The sequence below is a fragment of the Lycorma delicatula genome, chromosome 2 (assembly GCF_047948215.1).
Source record: "Lycorma delicatula isolate Av1 chromosome 2, ASM4794821v1, whole genome shotgun sequence".
Lineage (NCBI taxonomy): Eukaryota > Metazoa > Arthropoda > Insecta > Hemiptera > Fulgoridae > Lycorma > Lycorma delicatula.
The window spans coordinates 20,706,330-20,726,234 of NC_134456.1; the positions used below are offsets into that span (position 1 = coordinate 20,706,330).

Genomic DNA, 19,905 nt, shown 5'->3' on the forward strand with positions numbered 1-19,905 from the left:
ACCAGGTTTTTTTATTTGTTGTAAAATAATTTTCTTACTTGAATGGTTATGAATTAAGACTTCTAATTTCGCGGTAGAATATAATTAATGGCCCTTCATAGAAAGTAATTAGCGTAGATTTTGATTACAAATTATACGTAAACGTATTCAATTCATCTCTTTCTATAGATTTTATAATAAGCCTATCCTGATGACAGGGTATCAACGAGGAATTAATTTAATGGATTAAATGAATGAATAAACTATCATTCATAAGAAAGATGTTTTAAATTAAATAATAATGGAGCCTATCATTTATTTATTTATTATTTGTGTAGAATGCCTATCAATAGCTACTTTTAAAAAATTAAATAATAAATCTCTTTTCAAAATGTGAATAGTGAATAAATTTATTCTATAATGGAATAGTATTTTTATTAAATCAACCAAAAACTTATTATCAGTTTTCATTCGGGCCAAATTGTATAAACCAAATAGAGTATTCACCATTCAAGAAGGCGTTTCTCCTATATAAGGCTTAACAATACTATGGTACGTTTTGACAAAAGGAAGTAAACAGCTACCTCATAATCGGTTTATCCGATACTGGGCTGGGAGTTCGGAGGAGTACGCACAACCACTGCAAGCTTAGCGCTCGGTAGCGGGGTTCTGTACGGGTTTTACACCCTTTCGTCGTCCTTTATCCTCCAGTTTATACTCACATAACGTATTGCAGTGAATAAACCTCCTTTTATTCTATCGGTGCTTTCCACTTAACATCTATTCCAGTTAAATACCCTGCTAAGACTATCTAGATAATTTTAACTTAATATTCGTTTAATAAAGTAGTAGTATTTTATCTAATAAGAAAAATTATCTTACTAGAACTTAGTGTAAACAAATAAATGTAACACATACTATACAGTAAACAATAAAACCATTTATTTTTCCTTCTTTTTCAGTATTAAGGATTTCAAACAAATATTGTAATTAAATATTTTGCTAAAATTTATCAATGTAAAAAAATGTGAGTGTTTTGTGTTTTTTTGTGTGTATATGTATATATATGTTTATATCTGTACTATTACATAAGAGGAAGAGGGTTTCTGTTTGATCGGGATAAACAAAAATGCTACTCGATCAATCGCAACCAAATCTTTACCCATATTATTTAGCATAACTGAGAAGATTTTTAGATATAGTTCAACTCGAAAAATGTCTAAAATACGTACACATATATGTATGTATATATATATATATATATATATAATCTAGTAGTGGATATTTGGCGGTTGAAGCACAAACTTTAATGAATTGAATTAATGAACTGTGAATTGTGAGTCTCTATCACTGTGTGAGCTGGGTTTGAATTGAATGATTCAAATCAATCGAATGAATAATATTAAAAACACAATAGAATTAAATTTATGTTAAATAAAATAATATTAAAGAAATTTAAAAAAAATTATCTTTAAAAGTAATGCGCTTCCCGTGGGGACTGAGTGTGAGACTAAATGGTGAGATGTACTCCAGGCAGTATCTGTAGCAATAATAATAATGATAGTTAATAAAAAAAAAAATCTGTTTTAAGATGGGCATATTTGATTTTTTTCTATATGATTGCTGATTTTTGCTTTTATGCCTTTGGAATACCATCAGAAATGGTATTCAGAAATTAGAAATTTCTTCCTTATTATATGTCTGTCACCATGATAAAGAAATAAGATATGAATTTTTCGTCGTCAAACGTGTGTGTGTGTGTGTGTGTACTTTAGTTACAATAGTATTCTATTAGTTCTTTTAGTTACAATATATGCTATCTTTTGTAATTTAGTTTCTGTTTGAGGTTTCTATAAAACCAGAATACTACTATTATTATTTATCAGTATTATTCTCACAACCATGAGGATAACCTTCAGTGCGGCAGTCCAGTGGGTGGAGCCCACTGGATAGATGGGAATGGTGACCTAAGCAAGCTCTGCGGAGGTACAGGACGGCGGTCCCCCAGGAAAATTGGGAATGGCGAGCGAAGCGAGATCTGCAGCTATGGGTAGGCTCCGGGAGGCCACGAGGAGTTCCTGAGTTGACTCCGGCTCGCTGGAGCTGACCTGAGTTCCGGGGGTTCAGGTTCTGGCTAGACAGGCCGGCTAGTATATAACACCATATATACGATATATATATATATATATAATACATTGATTGGTCTAAAAGTCAGTTTTCGCAGTTACAATAAGAAAATGGTTCCTAAAAAAGTTAAACAAAACAATTTTATTTTGATCAACTATTTTAATGTTACAGGATTTTTGTTTGTTTTGTAACGATAAATAAATAGATGGATTATTACTGCTAAAAAATATATTATATTTATGTAATTGATGTGCAAGGGTATGAAATATTTCAAAAAATAATGACGTAATAAACATCAATCCGAAAAAATAATACGAGGAGAAAAACCAAAATCACAATAGCGTGTGTGCGTGAGCATGCACGCGTTCACGCATACATATACACATATTGGTGGGATAATAGCGAATTAATGCTCGTAATTATCAATGGCAACAAGTAATAATACAAATTAAATGAAAAAGAAATCTTTTATTTTACACATTTAAAACTCGTCAGAGTGTGTTAAAATTATCATCTTTTAACCTTATGTATTCAAGACAGCGTCTAATTACTGAATTACCCTTTTTTTTCTAGCGAAAGTTTTCCCCTATGATAAATTCCTCACAAAATTTAATTTTTCTGTCAAATTCATCTTTTTAAAGTGCATGAAGTAATCTTGAACGACAACACTTAAAATTTAAACATTTTAGAATTTTTCGAAAACTTTTTCAATATTTTTCAAGTTAAACAGAAATCTTCGTGGTCGACATTTAAAGGCTGTTTGTTAATGTCTCCGTAACAAGTAGTTTATTTTTTAACCTGGTTCTAATTCTCCACCAAATCTGCTCGTATTGTGGAACATGGAACATCTCTAAGCCTTCAACACTTAAAATCTTATGTTCTAGCTCCACAAATGTAGACCGTTTGGTAGTGAAATTTGAAAATCTGGCATGAAATTCACCATTGAAACCGAGTTTTATTCCATAATCATTTATTTATTGTAGTAACTAAAAGCTAATCACTCAATTTATCACAATTAATGTTTTTTTTTTTTGTCTTCAGTCATTTGACTGGTTTGATGCAGCTCTCCAAGATTCCCTATCTAGTGCTAGTCGTTTCATTTCAGTATACCCTCTACATCCTACATCCCCAACAATTTGTTTTACATACTCCAAACGTGGCCTGCCTACACAATTTTTCCCTTCTACCTGTCCTTCCAATATTAAAGCGACTATTCCAGGATGCCTTAGTATGTGGCCTATAAGTCTGTCTCTTCTTTTAACTATATTCTTCCAAATGCTTCTTTCTTCATCTATTTGCCGCAATACCTCTTCATTTGTCACTTTATCCACCCATCTGATTTTTAACATTCTCCTATAGCACCACATTTCAAAAGCTTCTAATCTTTTCTTCTCAGATACTCCGATTGTCCAAGTTTCACTTCCATATAAAGCGACACTCCAAACATGCACTTTCAAAAATCTTTTCCTGACATTTAAATTCATTTTTGATGTAAACAAATTATATTTCTTACTGAAGGCTCGTTTAGCTTGTGCTATTCGGCATTTTATATCGCTCCTGCTTCGTCCATCTTTAGTAATTTTACTTCCCAAATAACAAAATTCTTCTACCTCCATAATCTTTTCTCCTCCTATTTTCACATTCAGTGGTCCATCTTTGTTATTTCTACTACATTTCATTACTTTTGTTTTGTTCTTGTTTATTTTCATGCGATAGTTCTTGCGTAGGACTTCATCTATGCCATTCATTGTTTCTTCTAAATCCTTTTTACTCTCGGCTAGAATTACTATATCATCAGCAAATCGTAGCATCTTTATCTTTTCACCTTGTACTGTTACTCCGAATCTAAATTGTTCTTTAATATCATTAACTGCTAGTTCCATGTAAAGATTAAAAAGTAACGGAGATAGGGAACATCCTCGTCGGACTCCCTTTCTTATTAGGGCTTCTTTCTTATGTTCTTCAATTGTTATTGTTGCTGTTTGGTTACTGTACATGTTAGCAATTGTTCTTCTATCTCTGTATTTGAACCCTAATTTTTTTAAAATGCTGAACATTTTATTCCAATCTACGTTATCGAAAGCCTTTTCTAGGTCTATAAACGCCAAGTATGTTGGTTTGTTTTTCTTTAATCTTCCTTCTACTATTAATCTGAGGCCTAAAATTGCTTCCCTTGTCCCTATACTTTTCCTGAAACCAAATTGGTCTTCTCCTAACACTTCTTCCACTCTCCTCTCAATTCTTCTGTATAAAATTCTAGTTAAGATTTTTGATGCATGACTAGTTAAACTAATTGTTCTGTATTCTTCACATTTATCTGCCCCTGCTTTCTTTGGTATCATAACTATAACACTTTTTTTGAAGTCTGACGGAAATTCCCCTTTTTCATAAATATTACACACCAGTTTGTATAATCTATCAATCGCTTCCTCACCTGCACTGCGCAGTAATTCTACAGGTATTCCGTCTATTCCAGGAGCCTTTCTGCCATTTAAATCTTTTAATGCTCTCTTAAATTCAGATCTCAGTATTGTTTCTCCCATTTCATCCTCCTCAACTTCCTCTTCTTCCTCTATAACACCATTTTCTAATTCATTTCCTCCGTATAACTCTTCAATATATTCCACCCATCTATCGACTTTACCTTTCGTATTATATATTGGTGTACCATCTTTGTTTAACACATTATTAGATTTTAATTTATGTACCCCAAAATTTTCCTTAACTTTCCTGTATGCTCCGTCAATTTTACCAATGTTCATTTCTCTTTCCACTTCTGAACACTTTTCTTTAATCCACTCTTCTTTCGCCAGTTTGCATTTCCTATTTATAGCATTTCTTAATTGCCGATAGTTCCTTTTACTTTCTTCATCATTAGCATTCTTATATTTTCTACGTTCATCCATCAGCTGCAATATATCGTCTGAAACCCAAGGTTTTCTACCAGTTCTCTTTATTCCGCCTAAGTTTGCTTCAGCTGATTTAAGAATTTCCTTTTTAACATTCTCCCATTCTTCTTCTACATTTTCTACCATATCTTTTTTACTCAGACCTCTTGCGATGTCCTCCTCAAAAATCTTCTTTACCTCCTCTTCCTCAAGCTTCTCTAAATTCCACCGATTCATCTGACAACTTTTCTTCAGGTTTTTAAACCCCAATCTACATTTCATTATCACCAAATTATGGTCGCTATCAATGTCTGCTCCAGGGTAAGTTTTGCAGTCAACGAGTTGATTTCTAAATCTTTGCTTAACCATGATATAATCTATCTGATACCTTCCAGTATCGCCTGGCTTTTTCCAAGTGTATATTCTTCTATTATGATTTTTAAATTGGGTGTTGGCAATTACTAAATTATACTTCGTGCAAAATTCTATAAGTCGGTCCCCTCTTTCATTCCTTTTGCCCAGCCCATATTCACCCACTATATTTCCTTCCTTGCCTTTTCCAATGCTTGCATTCCAATCTCCAACTATTATTAAATTTTCATCTCCCTTTACGTGTTTAATTGCTTCATCAATCTCTTCGTATACACACTCTACCTCATCATCATCATGGGCGCTTGTAGGCATATAAACGTTAACAATCGTTGTCGGTTTAGGTTTTGATTTTATCCTTATTACAATGATTCTATCGCTATGCGTTTTGAAATACTCCACTCTCCTCCCTATCTTCTTGTTCATCACGAAACCTACTCCTGCCTGCCCATTATTTGACGCTGAGTTAATTACTCTAAAATCACCTGACCAAAAGTCGCCTTCCTCTTCCCCACAATTAATGTGAAAAAATGAATTTTGTAGCGTGTAAAATGTATTAACTGGGATCCGAACCTAATGAAAGGAAGATACACTACAACTCCACCACAGACGTTGGCTCTATATATATATACACACCTGAAGTATGTCTTGTTACTACAAAACTATTAAGGATCTACCGCTTGGAAAAAATTATATTATTACTTTTTTACTTTATCACAATAATAATTACTAATATGTTTAAAAATTAATTAATTACAACGAGTAATTTTATAACAATGATTTTATAGATGCTGAATGAAAATAACGTTGGTGTAATCAATAACGTAGAAATAAAAAACTTATTGATAATAATTATTGTATTTACTTACTATATTATTATAATAATATACTCGTAATATAACTATTATATGGCAATATGTATTTTATAAATTTTAATAATTAGGCATTTAAGAATCACTAGGCATAATAAATTTATCACCAAGTTTCCATGTTTAGATGGATAACATATTGCATTATTTAGCCTGTTGAAGTAACGGAATATCTAGGACGGTTTATGGTACAATACTATGAATGTATGTTTGGATAAATCTATATAGATAGATGGATAGCTTATACGGGAACATTTCAAGTGAACAAGCATTAGTAGATGAATTCGGGACATTATCGTGACGATTGTATGCTCTTAACGACCTCCGGACTCCTCCGTGGCCAATTTCTGTTTCCTGTTACGAACCTCTACTGGACTGCGTAACTGCTACTCCACCCCCTCCGTTGTTACATAAACTCGCTTTGCTGAACGGAACGGTTTCAAACTGTGTTACACGACGATATGATCAATTGTTCAATCTAACTTTTCGTTGGTTCCTACTAATTTGCGATATCACTCATAAAACCTTTCCTATTGATTTGTGTGATATTAGTAACTTGGATCAAGAGTAATTTATTTCCTAATTAATTACCTCGGGTTTTAGTTCTACTAAATCATTAGTTTTGTTACTTACTTGCCTGTACCTACTCATTAATAAAATACCACACGAATTGTCTATACATTAGTTAGATGTAGATTAATACTAAAGGTATAAACCTTAGGTACGTAAGGCAGATTTTTTTTTAATTCCTAAAAAAAAATTCCTAGCTAACTTTAAAATTTGCCAATTTTTATTTCCAGGTAGTTCAATTAGGTCAACGATAATATTTTTTTAAATAAAGCAATAAGATAATTTTTATTCAATTTTTTTTTTCTTCCTGGACCACCGTTAGATAATAGCTTCAGAGGATGAGATGAAATGGAATTGATCAATGTAACAGTGATTAAAGGAAAAATAATTTTTTCAATCATAATTACAAAAAAAGTCCATATTAAACCGGTTTCTTCGTAATAGTTTTTAACAATTTGACATTAGTAGTTGTGCTAATTTTAATGAAAGATTTCACGAGTAATTAACGCAGGAAAACAATATTTTATGAATCATTTAATTGTTTTTATTTGTGACGAAACTTATAATCTTTAGTTTTATATAAAACATTTTGAATTGGCAGCAAATCTTTTGTTAGAAAATTAAAGAAAAGACTGTTTTTAAGCATAAAGATATACGTGTAAATCGTTTTGTGTGTGTGTGTGTGTGCGCGCGCGCGCGCCCGCGTGAGTGTACACAACGATAAACAGCTGCTGAGATTTTAATAAAACTTTCCGGCATTGTTCTCTAAATCAATTCTTTGCGAAATAAGATTGGTCGACGAGTTTGATTGCCTTGTTTAAACCGCGGAGTTAATTGAATCGTTGAGAGAGAATTGGCCAACGACTTTCAATGCGATTTTAGTAAAAGATTGCCACAACGTTACCGAATTCAATTTTTTCTATATATATATCTTGAATTCAGCTTATTTAAAGTAAAATCTTATTAATAATAGATGAAGAATAAAATTCTTTCAATTTTTTTTATAAATACTTTTTTTTTAAAGGGGAACACCAACAAAGTTTTAAAACTGCTGACATCCTCTAATATTAGTTAATGAATTCATTAGTAACTATCTACTAATTATGAAGGATAACAAAAAATATTTTACTAATCCCTTTTAACAGTGCAATTTACATAATCCAGGATTAGTTCCGTTATTATTATTATTATTATTGTTTACATATCTATTTACAATCGTCCAAACGCATTACGGATTTAAGAAAAAAAAAAGATAACGCACTTAGACAGTAGCTTATTTTGTTAATAATTCTCACCATGTCTGTTTATTTGTGTGATAAAAAGTGGTAGAAACGTTTATATGAGGAGCGTTTCTTTTCCTTCATCCCGCACTTAATATCTTTTTCTATTTTTCCGACCGTTTCTTCAAGTGCTTGAGGCGTCTACAGAAAGAGAGAATTTAGGGTGTCAGTTGTTAGTACTTAATTTCATTTCTCGTTCTACTATAACAAGCTTCACCGCCTGAATGCTCCACAAAATTTCAAAGCCAATAAAGAACATTAAAAACATCAGCCGAAGCAAAATTTTGTTGACATAACTGATTAGATTTTTTTTCTTATTTATAATACTCACTATACAGCCACCTACCGAGTTCTTGGCTATTCGATGAAATTTCTTGTTCAATAACTTTACTAAATCAATAAATTTACTAGTTATCTGGTGTAAAACTTTTATGTTTATTTCTAATTTTATTTTATAACTATTTTTTATAATCATATGTATTTTAATGATTTATTTCCTTAATTAAATGTAATGAAAATATATCTTTCCGTAGGATAATAGATTATTCAAAATAAACTCAAATCTAGAGAAATTAAATTTTTTAATAAAATACAAAAAATAATGAATGGTTTACTAATTATAACTAATAAAAAAAAAACTCAGCTAAAATTTGTATTTTATCTGTCTATTTATCGTTATCCCAATAGTAATAAGCTATGATAATCATTATATTATTTCGATAAATCTTTTGGAAGTTATTCATTACGCATTCAAACAAAATGCTGCTTCCAAATTACTTGTAACGCTTCAAGAGCAATTTCATTCTTCTCTCCTAATATAATACTTCATAATGCATGCGACCAACGCCAGCAGTCAATTAATCTAGCCTGTCGTAATGAGTCAGCAGCTTCGGCTGTAAGAATCTGAGCAAAGTTTTACCTTAAAATCTGAAAAATTACCCTATAAGTTTGTTGTAAACAACCAAAGCTTACGTATAATTAGGTTGGTTGTTACGTAAAACAATTATTCTGAATCACCAAAACGAACGCTCAGAAAACACTAGAAATAATGAATTAAAAAAATTCGGATGAAGGATAATTTTCAAATTAATTAAAGTGCGGTTTAGAACGATGCAAAAATAGACATATATTAGCAATGGCAATTAAATAGTATGGTCGTCCAGAAAGTAAGAATGTTTGCGTATCGCATGCGCGTACGCAGCTTCACTCAAAACAGTGGGTTAAGGCTAGCTGTTCTAATAGCGCTGTACGAGATTTCGTAGCTGTACTGCGACACGAAACGGAGTTTATAATGAATACTGCGTGTGCTTATATTGAATCAAAGATTGACTATCCCGCCGATTCTGAGGTATGATCGGTCATATGTTTTTTGAATGCGCAAAGTGTTCGTCTGGCGGAGATTCACCGTCGAATTACTGTTATATACGGTGACAATGTAATGAATGAAAGAAACGCAAGGAAATGGTGTCGTTTATTTACAGAAGGGAGAACATCTGTTCATGACGAGCCCTACTCTCATTATTGAATAACTGAAAGAGCAGATCGACAGACATGTCAAAAAGAACCGGCGTTTCACGTTAGACACACTTAGTGATAAACTCCCTGTATGTTCACAATCTCTTTTTCATGAAATTATTACTGTTCACCTAAATTATCTTAAAATTTGTGCCCGATGCGTTTCAAGAACGTTGACAGACAATTACAAAAAACGCATGTCTGCTCTGTTTTCTGCAGCGATACCATAGAGATGGTGATGAAATGTTGAATCATACAACGGCGATGAAACGTGGGTATTGCACTGCACACCACACAGTAAACGTCAGTAACTTCAGTGGCATCATTCTTGATCGCCTTCAAAGCAAATCAAATTTTTCTAACAAATCAAAGCAAAACAAACACTTTCAAAACGTAAAGTGATGGCTACAGTTTTTTGGGCCGCTGATCACCTGAAAGATTATCCAGCCATGGACCACACCCAGTCCGATGAGTGCTTGGAGTTCACAGAAGTCCGTCTTTATTGGTCAGCGCGTCGCCAAATGGCTCAACAGCCAAGGGCGGGCGTTGGCTAGTAAGTAGTAAGTAAATAATTTTTTGGGGTCGCCACGGAGTCTTACTGTGTGATTTTATGCCTCGTAGAGAGACAATTAATGTTGACTCTTATTCTGAAATTTTGATGAAATTTCACGGTGCATATCAATATCCTGTGCGTTCTTTTGATTTGTGGAGTGTGTTTGCTTTATGATAATGCACGTAATGGGAAAAAATTGTGAACTTCTCAAAGGTTTCGGATGGGATGTTTTTGATTATCCACTTCACAGTTAACGTCTTGCTACAAGCGATTTATACCTGTTTACCAAATTGAAGAAGTTTCTTGGTGGGAACTGCACTGAAAGTTACGACGTCAAAACAGCTGTTCGTGAGTGGCTTAATGGTCTGGCGGCAGACTACTTTGACGACGGCATACGAAAACTAGTGCCACGATTTAAAAATGCTTTAATTTAGGAAATGACTTTTTGGAAAAATAACTTAAAAAATTTAGATTATAATGCGCATTACAATTAAAATAAATACATTATAATTGTTATAAAACAAAAACGGTTTTTAATTTCTAGATCAATCTCGTAAATAAAGCTGTATTGAAATTTAATCTGTTTTAGGGGTAGATTTCATAAGAAAGCTACCTATTGTAATGGGTATCATGATTCGACTTCCGGAAAATTTCGACATATCTTCACGTTTTACATCCCCCAGACCCCAAAACCACCGTCAGTTCTAAAGTTTATATATACATTTATATATATATATATATATATATATATATATATATATATATATAATTTCACTTTCTTGTGGACACGATAACTGCCGTAATTTTGCCCCAAAACACTTTCAAATTGTTCCTCAAAAATAACTCGTCCGAAAATCTCGGTCGAGTTCGTTAACAGGCAAAATCGAACAAGGGGGTGGAAATGGAGGGCTTTTTTAAAAAAACATATCTACATAATTTTCTTACTAAGTAAATTATTGAATCGATTAAAGTTCCTAATATTCTTTGGATAAGGGCCTAAAACTTATGTAGGTAAAGTTTTGTGATATCACCAACCATTGGCCTAGGGGATGAAAAAAAACGATTTTGAAGACAAAAAAGTCATACCTCCCTTACCTTAACAGGTATCGAATCTGTTTAAGGTGGTCGTTAGTCCTCTACATATTACCTTAGACTTTTGTCTGAAATAATTTTAGATATGACCAACTCTTACGGCAAGGGATGACCAAAATGTTGCTGGAATTGCAAGATGGGACTTATATACTAAACATGTGAAACTTTTTTCGTATTTAGTAAATTTGAAGTTTTTCTTAATTTTAAGGTGGGAATATTTTTTTTTCTTGTTAAACCTCCGGGACTACCGTTAGGTATTGCTTCAGAGGTTGATATGAATGATTTGTAGCGTGTGTGAAAAATGCCATGTCTGACCGGGATTCGAACCCGGGACGTCCAGATGAAAGGCTGAGACGCTACCACTCGCACCACGGAGGCCGGCTTTCATCTCCTACTTAGCACCGGTGAAATCTACCTCCACCTTCCGGCGTGCCAAAAGGGATTTATCCATTTTTTTTTAAACTTATATGCCACTTAAATTATATAATATTAAAAATTTATTTTTATAACGTCTGCTAGTTGTAGTTTAAATTTTTGAAAAAATATTAAATAAAAAAAGATAAAAAAGAATTTAAATTTAAAAAATCAACTATATTATGATCACCTACTACGTATAACTGTTCACTTTTTATTTGTACCTATGAACTAAGTGGATAAATTTAGAAAATATTAAATATAAATGATACAAAGTTTTATGAGAATCTTCAAACATGTTAAATTTACAAATACTTTTGAGATAAATTGTTTTGTATGTGTGAATTACAATTTTATAACAAGTAATTGACTAGTTATTTATTAATAAAAGGCAATTGGTAAAAAACAAACCAAAAATAATGGTATTTCTTTATTCCATCGTTTATTTATAGTCGCATCAATGATAATAGTCATTAGCAACTTAAATATAACTACATGATTATAGAAAATTAAACAATAAACTCCAAACACAATAAACACAAACTAGAACAAGAATAATAAATGGGTAAGAAATATTGGAACGTCACTTTTATTTTTACTTTGCACGCAATATTCCGTAAGGGATCTCTTACGCAACACCGATAAATTAAGTTCTTTATCCCACTATCACAGAGAAACCGAAACCATCTTTCGGTGTATTTCTTCTGGTCGAGTAAACACTTCACATCTGAACCTAGGTTTAAATGTTAACGAAAGACCCGAACATTGGGCTATCTATCAGTAAATGGTTTACGGACCATTTTACATTGCACGCTTCACAGTTCTGCTGAGGAGAACCAAATGGGTTAGTTTTGTGTGTCCAATTCTCAGCCGATTTTGAATAACTCGGTCTCTTCTTTTGTTTAGGATAAAAGGTTTCTCGAGCACGTTGTTCTGGATGTCATGTAAGGCCGTGGGAGGACTTAACAGCCAGAACTTATTCCACTGAATACGAAGTCTTACGAGACGGACTGTCGTCATGAAGTCTTTAATTTGTTAGAGAAAATATTACAAAAAAAAAAAAATATATATATACATTTGGCATCGTTCTATGGAAGCATTTCACATTTATATTATTTTAAGAGAAATCTTAAAATTTTATTTTTAACTAACTTTCATTCATTTTTCAGTATTTTTTTTTATTTTCACCAATAATTAAAAAAAAAAAAAATCTAACAAGACGCTAGTAAAATATTACAAATATCAGTCAATATAGTCAATATACTAATCAAGGCAAGTCGTGTCTTCTAACATCTAATCCACATTTGTCAACAAGGAAAGGTACTTTGTCAGTCATCAAATGAAACTACAAAGTTAGGTCAGTTGATATATGTCAATTATTCTATAACACAGATTATTTTCAACTTTATGTCTTTTTTTTAATGACCTATTTGTTTATAGTTATTGAAATTCACGAGAAAATTTAATCTTTTTAATCATCCTTAACGGTCTAACTTGTACACGAATTTATCATGACGTTATGACATAATTAATTTTTGCATAATTTAAAAATGAATAATATACAATCAATATAGTATAATTTTAGTGGTAATTTTAATTATGATCTAAATTTTTTCATATTTTGTAATGTAAAAATCTGGATTTAAAAACCATGAAATACTCGTCTTTAAGAAGAGCCTTTATTATGTGCGTGTTGAGTGACTATGCAAAGAAATTTAATTTTATTTAAACTTCTAATATCTTAAAAAAAGTAAAACTCACGAAACACTACAGAAAGAATAGTTCTACTTGTATTACAAAAGTAATACAATTGCTGTAAATAAAATACAGTAACTGTTGACTGAAAGCCAAGCAGTACCGTTTGAAACAATCCAATCCCAATAGGATAAATAATAAATTTACATTGGGATTGCGTTAAACGATACAGAAGCATTTTTAGTGAATGGTTGGTTTTACTTTTTAAACACAGGAATACAATTACTATAGTACTTCGTAACGATTGCTCATTTAGTCATTTATTGTTATTAATTTTATCGTTGTCATTTCTCATATCATTCATTTTAAAAGTCTATCATAATTATTATTAAAATATTAAGTCCTTTATGATGATTGTTTGAAAATTGAAATGGCCTTCTAGTTTTAAAATTTAAAATTTTGTTTTTTAACAGTTTTTAAGCGTTTTCTTTTTTCGAATTTCTTTCAATAAATATTTAGTTTAGGTTTTTCTTTACATAATTTTATAGACTACAAATATTATGCTGATTCATTTAGTAACCGTAACGGGATTTTTTGAATAAAAAAAAAAGTTATTATATTAATAAAATAATAATAATACAAGTATTCTAATCTTCAACGTCAAAAATGAAAACGTAAAATGATTTATACACTTTCTTACATCAATCACTGTTTATATTTTTCCTAATAAACAACAGCCCTGACTACACTTTTTTTTTATAAACGTTTCTTTCTTTCCTTTATGGTAAAAATATTTCCAGAATTTTTACAGAATAAATAAACATTAAATTATTAACTTGAATAATTTTTTTTTAATTTATCGGTTTATTCCTAATTTAATACATGTTTATATTTCTTTAATATTCTTGACATGAATGATTGGTATGTAATAAAGAAAGTTAAATTTTTCTTCAGTAAAACAATATATAAGGAAAAAACTAATTATATTAGTAAAGTGTATGATATTCTATGACGTCAAAAGAAATGCTTTGGAAAGATTAAACTTACCTCTTAGTCAATCCATAAACGCTGTCACAATAAACAGCAGTATTTGAATCCACAAAACGAGGAAAATTAACTAGAGGAATTTATTGAATAGTTTGGTTAATATTTTTCATAATCTAAATATTATATTATAAAATTAAAAATTCTCTAAAAAACCTAACCTTTTAATATTTTAATTTTTTTTTCAGAATGGGAAGTGGAAGTCCTGGAGGAGAAACCACCACCGTTCTAAGGTACGTACATCTTTTAAAGTGATTTGGAATGTTTTTCTAATTTCGACTAATTTTGGAAAAAAAAAAATTAAAAAATACTTTTGTAGTTCTTGCCTTCTTTCAGTAAGAGATAATTGCTATATTTTTACAAAAAGGAAACAGTGCCTCGTCAATAATATATATATATTTTTTTTAAATAAGAGTTATTCAAAAGAAAACAAACAAGACATCATTAAATTCGCATTTTCGTTTCTAATTTAACATTTTACAGACAAACAAAAAATATTATTATTATCGTCAGTATTCGATCTTTTCCCTTTCTGATGTTTAGTAGGAATTTAACGAGCATTTTTTTCAAAATGACTAAATAAGAAACAGTAAACAAAGAAATTTACTTTAATGAATGATAGAATACAACAAAAAATAGAAACAAAAATACTTAATATCATGAAAAATAATATATAAAAATGTATTCTGATTCTTAAAAGAATGTTAAAAATCATCCCCTTAAATCCTGCGTAGTAACAACTCCTCAACAGCTTGTGATAACGAGTCATGTTTTAAAAATTAAAATCATGCTCAGTCAAATCAGTTTATTTACAAGCTATACTTGCGCATTACGAAATTGATTAAATACCATAAAGTGTTTTATTTAAACTAGCCCCTATTAAAAAAAATGCTGCTCTTTGAATTTGAAGAATAGTCTTTAATTTCTTTTTTAATGCTTTCTATGGATTGTACTTGTGCAGATTCGTGTATAACATTTTTACTAAATAAATAAACCCTTTCTTCAATAAAAAAAATTCAGTTTTATTCTAAACGTAACAAACGTTGTGTTCATCCATTTTTGAAATCATTAATTCAAAACGTAAAATACGAACAGCTGATAATTAATTCCATACATTTTCTACTAAAAACTTTTACGCTAGAAATAAACGCCTAAAAATTATAATTCGGATTTTAAAATATAATAGTATTGAATAGCTATTATTTTCTAAATTTCAATAAGGAAAGCTATGTAATATGAAAAAGAGAAAGGAATGAACTGAAATTTAAAATGTTGTATGAACTGTATATTTAAAGGAAAAGAGAAGTATAAAGAACAGTACTGCACTTTTGAATTTTTTAAAGGAACCTGGAAAAAGCTTGAATCTTCAGATGGTTTTCTTTAGAGTGCTTTTCACAGATCTTCTAACGGAAGCTTAAGGATAAGGTATTCCTTAGAGATTCAATACGTTAATAATTTCTTACAGATAATCTTTTTTTATTTAAAAAAAAAAAACAAGAAAAAAAACAAGAAATAAAGTAGCGTGATAAAGATAGCCAATAAATAAATATTTTTCTTAAGTAAAAATCTCTTAATTAAATACAGATTATGGTCCTATATAAATTAATTTTTCGACTGTAATTTAAAACCGAAATAAATAAAAATTCATTATAAAAATAAATTAAGCATTTTTTTAAATAAGCAGTGATCTATGAGATAAATTTAAAAAACTAAAATATTGAAACTGATAATTAAAATATATATGCTATATTTACGAGAGTTATTAATTAAAAAAAATATCTGTATAAAAACAACTTTACGTCATAATTGAACTTGTGTGGTAGGTAAAATATATGACTATGAGAAACCTTCTGTTTTGCATATATATGACATATGACATTTTCAGTTACAAAATAAAACTGACAGATTAAAAAAATATCGATTGTTATTTTCAAAAAAAAAAATATTAAAAAAAAATATATTTATTTTAAAATCGTTTTCGATGACCGACTTATAATATTCTTCAATGACGTTTATTTGGAACTGTACTGACAATTTAGAGTTAATTAACAAATTAAACTAACCCATTATTAAGAAGTTTGTACAGCTTCACTCATCCTGTCTGTTCAATAAAATATCTTAATCAACTGGAGCAGAGATTTGTTAACATAAAATAAGTTATATTCATGTTTTTTTTAGCCAAATGCTTCATTATAATCTACAGACCGGAGTCTTATTGATGGATAATGTTTTTGTGTTTTTTATATATTATTTTAAAATCACTATTATTAATATATAATCAGGTTATTAAAAAAAAATAGAAAAAAAATTATAACCCACCGGGTTAGCCTACTGGTTAAACTCATCATCGTAAAATCAGCTGATTTTCGAAGTCCAGAGTTCTAAGGTTCGACTTCTTGTGGAGGCAGTTGCTTTTATATAGATTTGAATGCTAGGCTGCGGATACCGGTGTTGTTTGGTGGGTTTCAATTAACCACACGTCACAGGAGTGGTCGGCCTGATTCTGTTAAGATTACACATTTACCGGTAAATTTACAGTTACACGCCAGATTGGGCACAGATGCCTTGGCATCTCTGCAGAGTACTGTTGATATCATATCAGTGTACTGTAACATGGCATACATAAAAAAATAATTTGTCTAAAGTCAACACACATACCCACAAGCCCAAAATAAAAACACGACACACACACACAACATATAATCATAATTTTATATATATTAACGGGATTTTTCCTTCACTCACTATTCTACGTAGAAAAATTTTCACTATAAATTTAATGAAAAAAACATCAAACAGTTTTTTAAACATTATAAATAAAACATTATTTAATAAAGGTTCAATATTATTATATCATCAATAAATTTTCGTCAGCAAAATACTTTCTTTTACAATAGAAATTTTCTGCCATTATAATAGATTTCAGTATTCTGCTAATTAAAACACAATATTATCATATACACAAAAACTAATTTTTCACCACCCCAGATTTCCTAATTCCTCTAAAGAATCAAAACTGGAAGAAGAGAGAGATTGAAAGAAATAAATAAATTAAAGGATTAGAATCATTTGGGATAGAAGGTAAAGAAGGAACAAGATTTTTTCAGTGAAATTGAGTTGATAAAGCAAACAAATTCTTGATAGCAGACAAGAAATTTAAATTCCTAACGCGAAAAAGTACTACATTACTATTATTAATATAATCTATTAATTATAAATAATATAATAAAAATTACAGAACTGACGATCTAATGACTTAGGTTGATATTTTTATTTTGATAAATAAATAATATAGTTTAGGTTTGATTTTTAAAAATCCGTAAGAAACACAATTTAATAAAGGTTTAATTATGGTTAAGTACTTTCTCTATTCAGGTGAATATGATCATTTGACAAGAATGTTAAATATCAATTTAAAAAATTAATTCTGTTGTACTGCATAGAGAATAGAAAATTAAACAGAAATTCTGCCCTGTATTAACAATTTAACTGAACTTTTATTATTAAACTCAGAGCAGGCTTTAATTAAATTTTTGATACAGGCTTTTCAATCTCTTTTCCTGTTTATATTCTTGATTTTAACAGGTAAAATTAATTTATTTCTTTAGTAAATTATTTAATATTTACAAAATAATATCTCTAAAATTCATAAAGTTAATAATTTTATAATATTAATGAATCAATTCATTCATTAATTCTTCGTTAATGACGTATAAAATTCAGTTTTTATTTAATAATTTTGTTTTTTTAATTATGACCTACAATATTTTATTTTAACGAGGAAGATGAGATGGATGAAATGACGGGTGAAAAACTGCAGAACTTTGCCGGGAATCAAACCCTAGATGAAGTTTAGATTGCATGGCCGATTAAAAACTTAGCAACAACGGAAGATCTGTCAGATCATCTAGGATTTACATAATATTTTTAATATAAATTTAACTTTTATAACATCTCACTAATGCAGTTTTGATTTAAAATTAATGATTTTTTTCTACAGCCGGATTAATTATAAATTGTACGGGTAATTAATTATGCTTAAAATGGTTACTGTTCTGGAATATTTAAGTGAATTTGCAAGAATTTTTATTGATGAAAAAAAGAAGAAAAATACAAAATAATAATATTATTATTTTGGAATGGTAGCTTCTCTGCCTTTCATCCGTCAGAACCTGGGTTCGAATCCCCGTTAAGCTTCGCATTTTTCACACGAAAAGCTCATCTCTCATCATGGCTGTAATTTTGGTAATATATAGTTTAAACATTTTTTACATAAAATAAAAAATGGCTGTAAATAAATATTAAAAGATTAAACAAGAAACTTGTGCACCCTACTACAATAAGGTTAGTTATTAGCGCAACATGCTACAGTAACGTTAGATTGGTTGAGGTCGCCGACATTGTTGTTACCTAGTTATAAGCTTACAAGCTGTTGCCTATCGTACGAGAAAAACTGGTTTTTAAAAAATAGGTACATTTTCGGACACCTCAACATTTTTTAGACTAGTAAACATAAAATATTTAAAAATAAATGATTTTAATATTGAAAAAAAAACATTTTTTAAATTTTCATCCTACAGCCATTTTTATCATAAATACAATGGTACCTTCCAGCCGCTTCAATCCATTGTCCCTTAACATATTATATATAATCAATTATTTGGCAGGCTCACTGCTATATTTCATTTGGCCATCTGTTTCTGCTTCATTCTGCATTATTCTTCATTTTGGCCATCTATCTTCGAACGAAGTCATTTCAAAGCAATGTTTCTTTTCAATTCTATATATGACATTTGTGGGAGAGCCCATCTTTTGATTAACTTTTCATACATCACAGATACAATCAAACCGAGAAACAGAATAAATATTTCTTAAAGAAAATTCCATTTGTACAAATTCAATTCTTTGTGCTAATTTTCAATATTCCTCTCATATCTACTACAGTTCTGTGAATATATCCATTTGAATATACAAATAGATTGTGTACCTATTTTCTGTTCTGTTGTTCTTAAATTAAACAATTCTAGCCAGCTAAAACCCTTCTGCCTCAATGTGACAAACCATTCTCACAATACTTGATTTACTGAGAATAATTTCATTTAGAAGTTTCCGGATTCGAAACCCCGTTAGACATAATGCTTTTCATAAGCTACAAAATTTTCACGTCATATTATAAAGCCCAGTTTTTTAGCTTATATAATGAGTTAATCATAAAAATAATAATGTAATATTACTATCTTGCATTTATATTACAGTAGTAATCATAAACTTTTTATAAGTTATTCAGTCTTAAATTTTCCGTTTATTTACTGGTATATGCGATTTTATGCATGGTTGATAACATTGGTCTGAAAGACCGAAACGGAAGGCGGTTCTCCAAACGATAATGTAACAAGCAAGCCAGAAGAATTTTGAATAAGTTATTCAGATCCGAAGAGAGGAACGTAGTGACTAAATGGGCTGCTTTTTCATTACAGTGAAAAAACTATTTCAGGATCTTTTTAATTAAA

General features: G+C 30.2%; 1 protein-coding gene and 1 long non-coding RNA gene across 4 annotated transcripts in view; one reads left to right on the forward strand and one right to left on the reverse strand.

Annotated features, from left to right (window-relative positions):
- LOC142320538 (uncharacterized) overlaps window positions 1–19,905 on the forward strand; it is a 505,330-nt gene that overhangs the window by 148,122 nt on the left and 337,303 nt on the right. For both annotated transcript variants that reach the window (XM_075358439.1, XM_075358440.1), the window contains one exon: window positions 14,584–14,628. In XM_075358439.1, coding sequence (XP_075214554.1) covers window positions 14,585–14,628 — 44 coding nt within the window. In that variant the 5' untranslated portion in view covers window position 14,584. The remainder of the gene's footprint in view (window positions 1–14,583; window positions 14,629–19,905) is intronic.
- LOC142320539 (uncharacterized) overlaps window positions 1–19,905 on the reverse strand; it is a 216,127-nt gene that overhangs the window by 103,632 nt on the left and 92,590 nt on the right. The gene's annotated exons all lie outside the window — the stretch shown is intronic.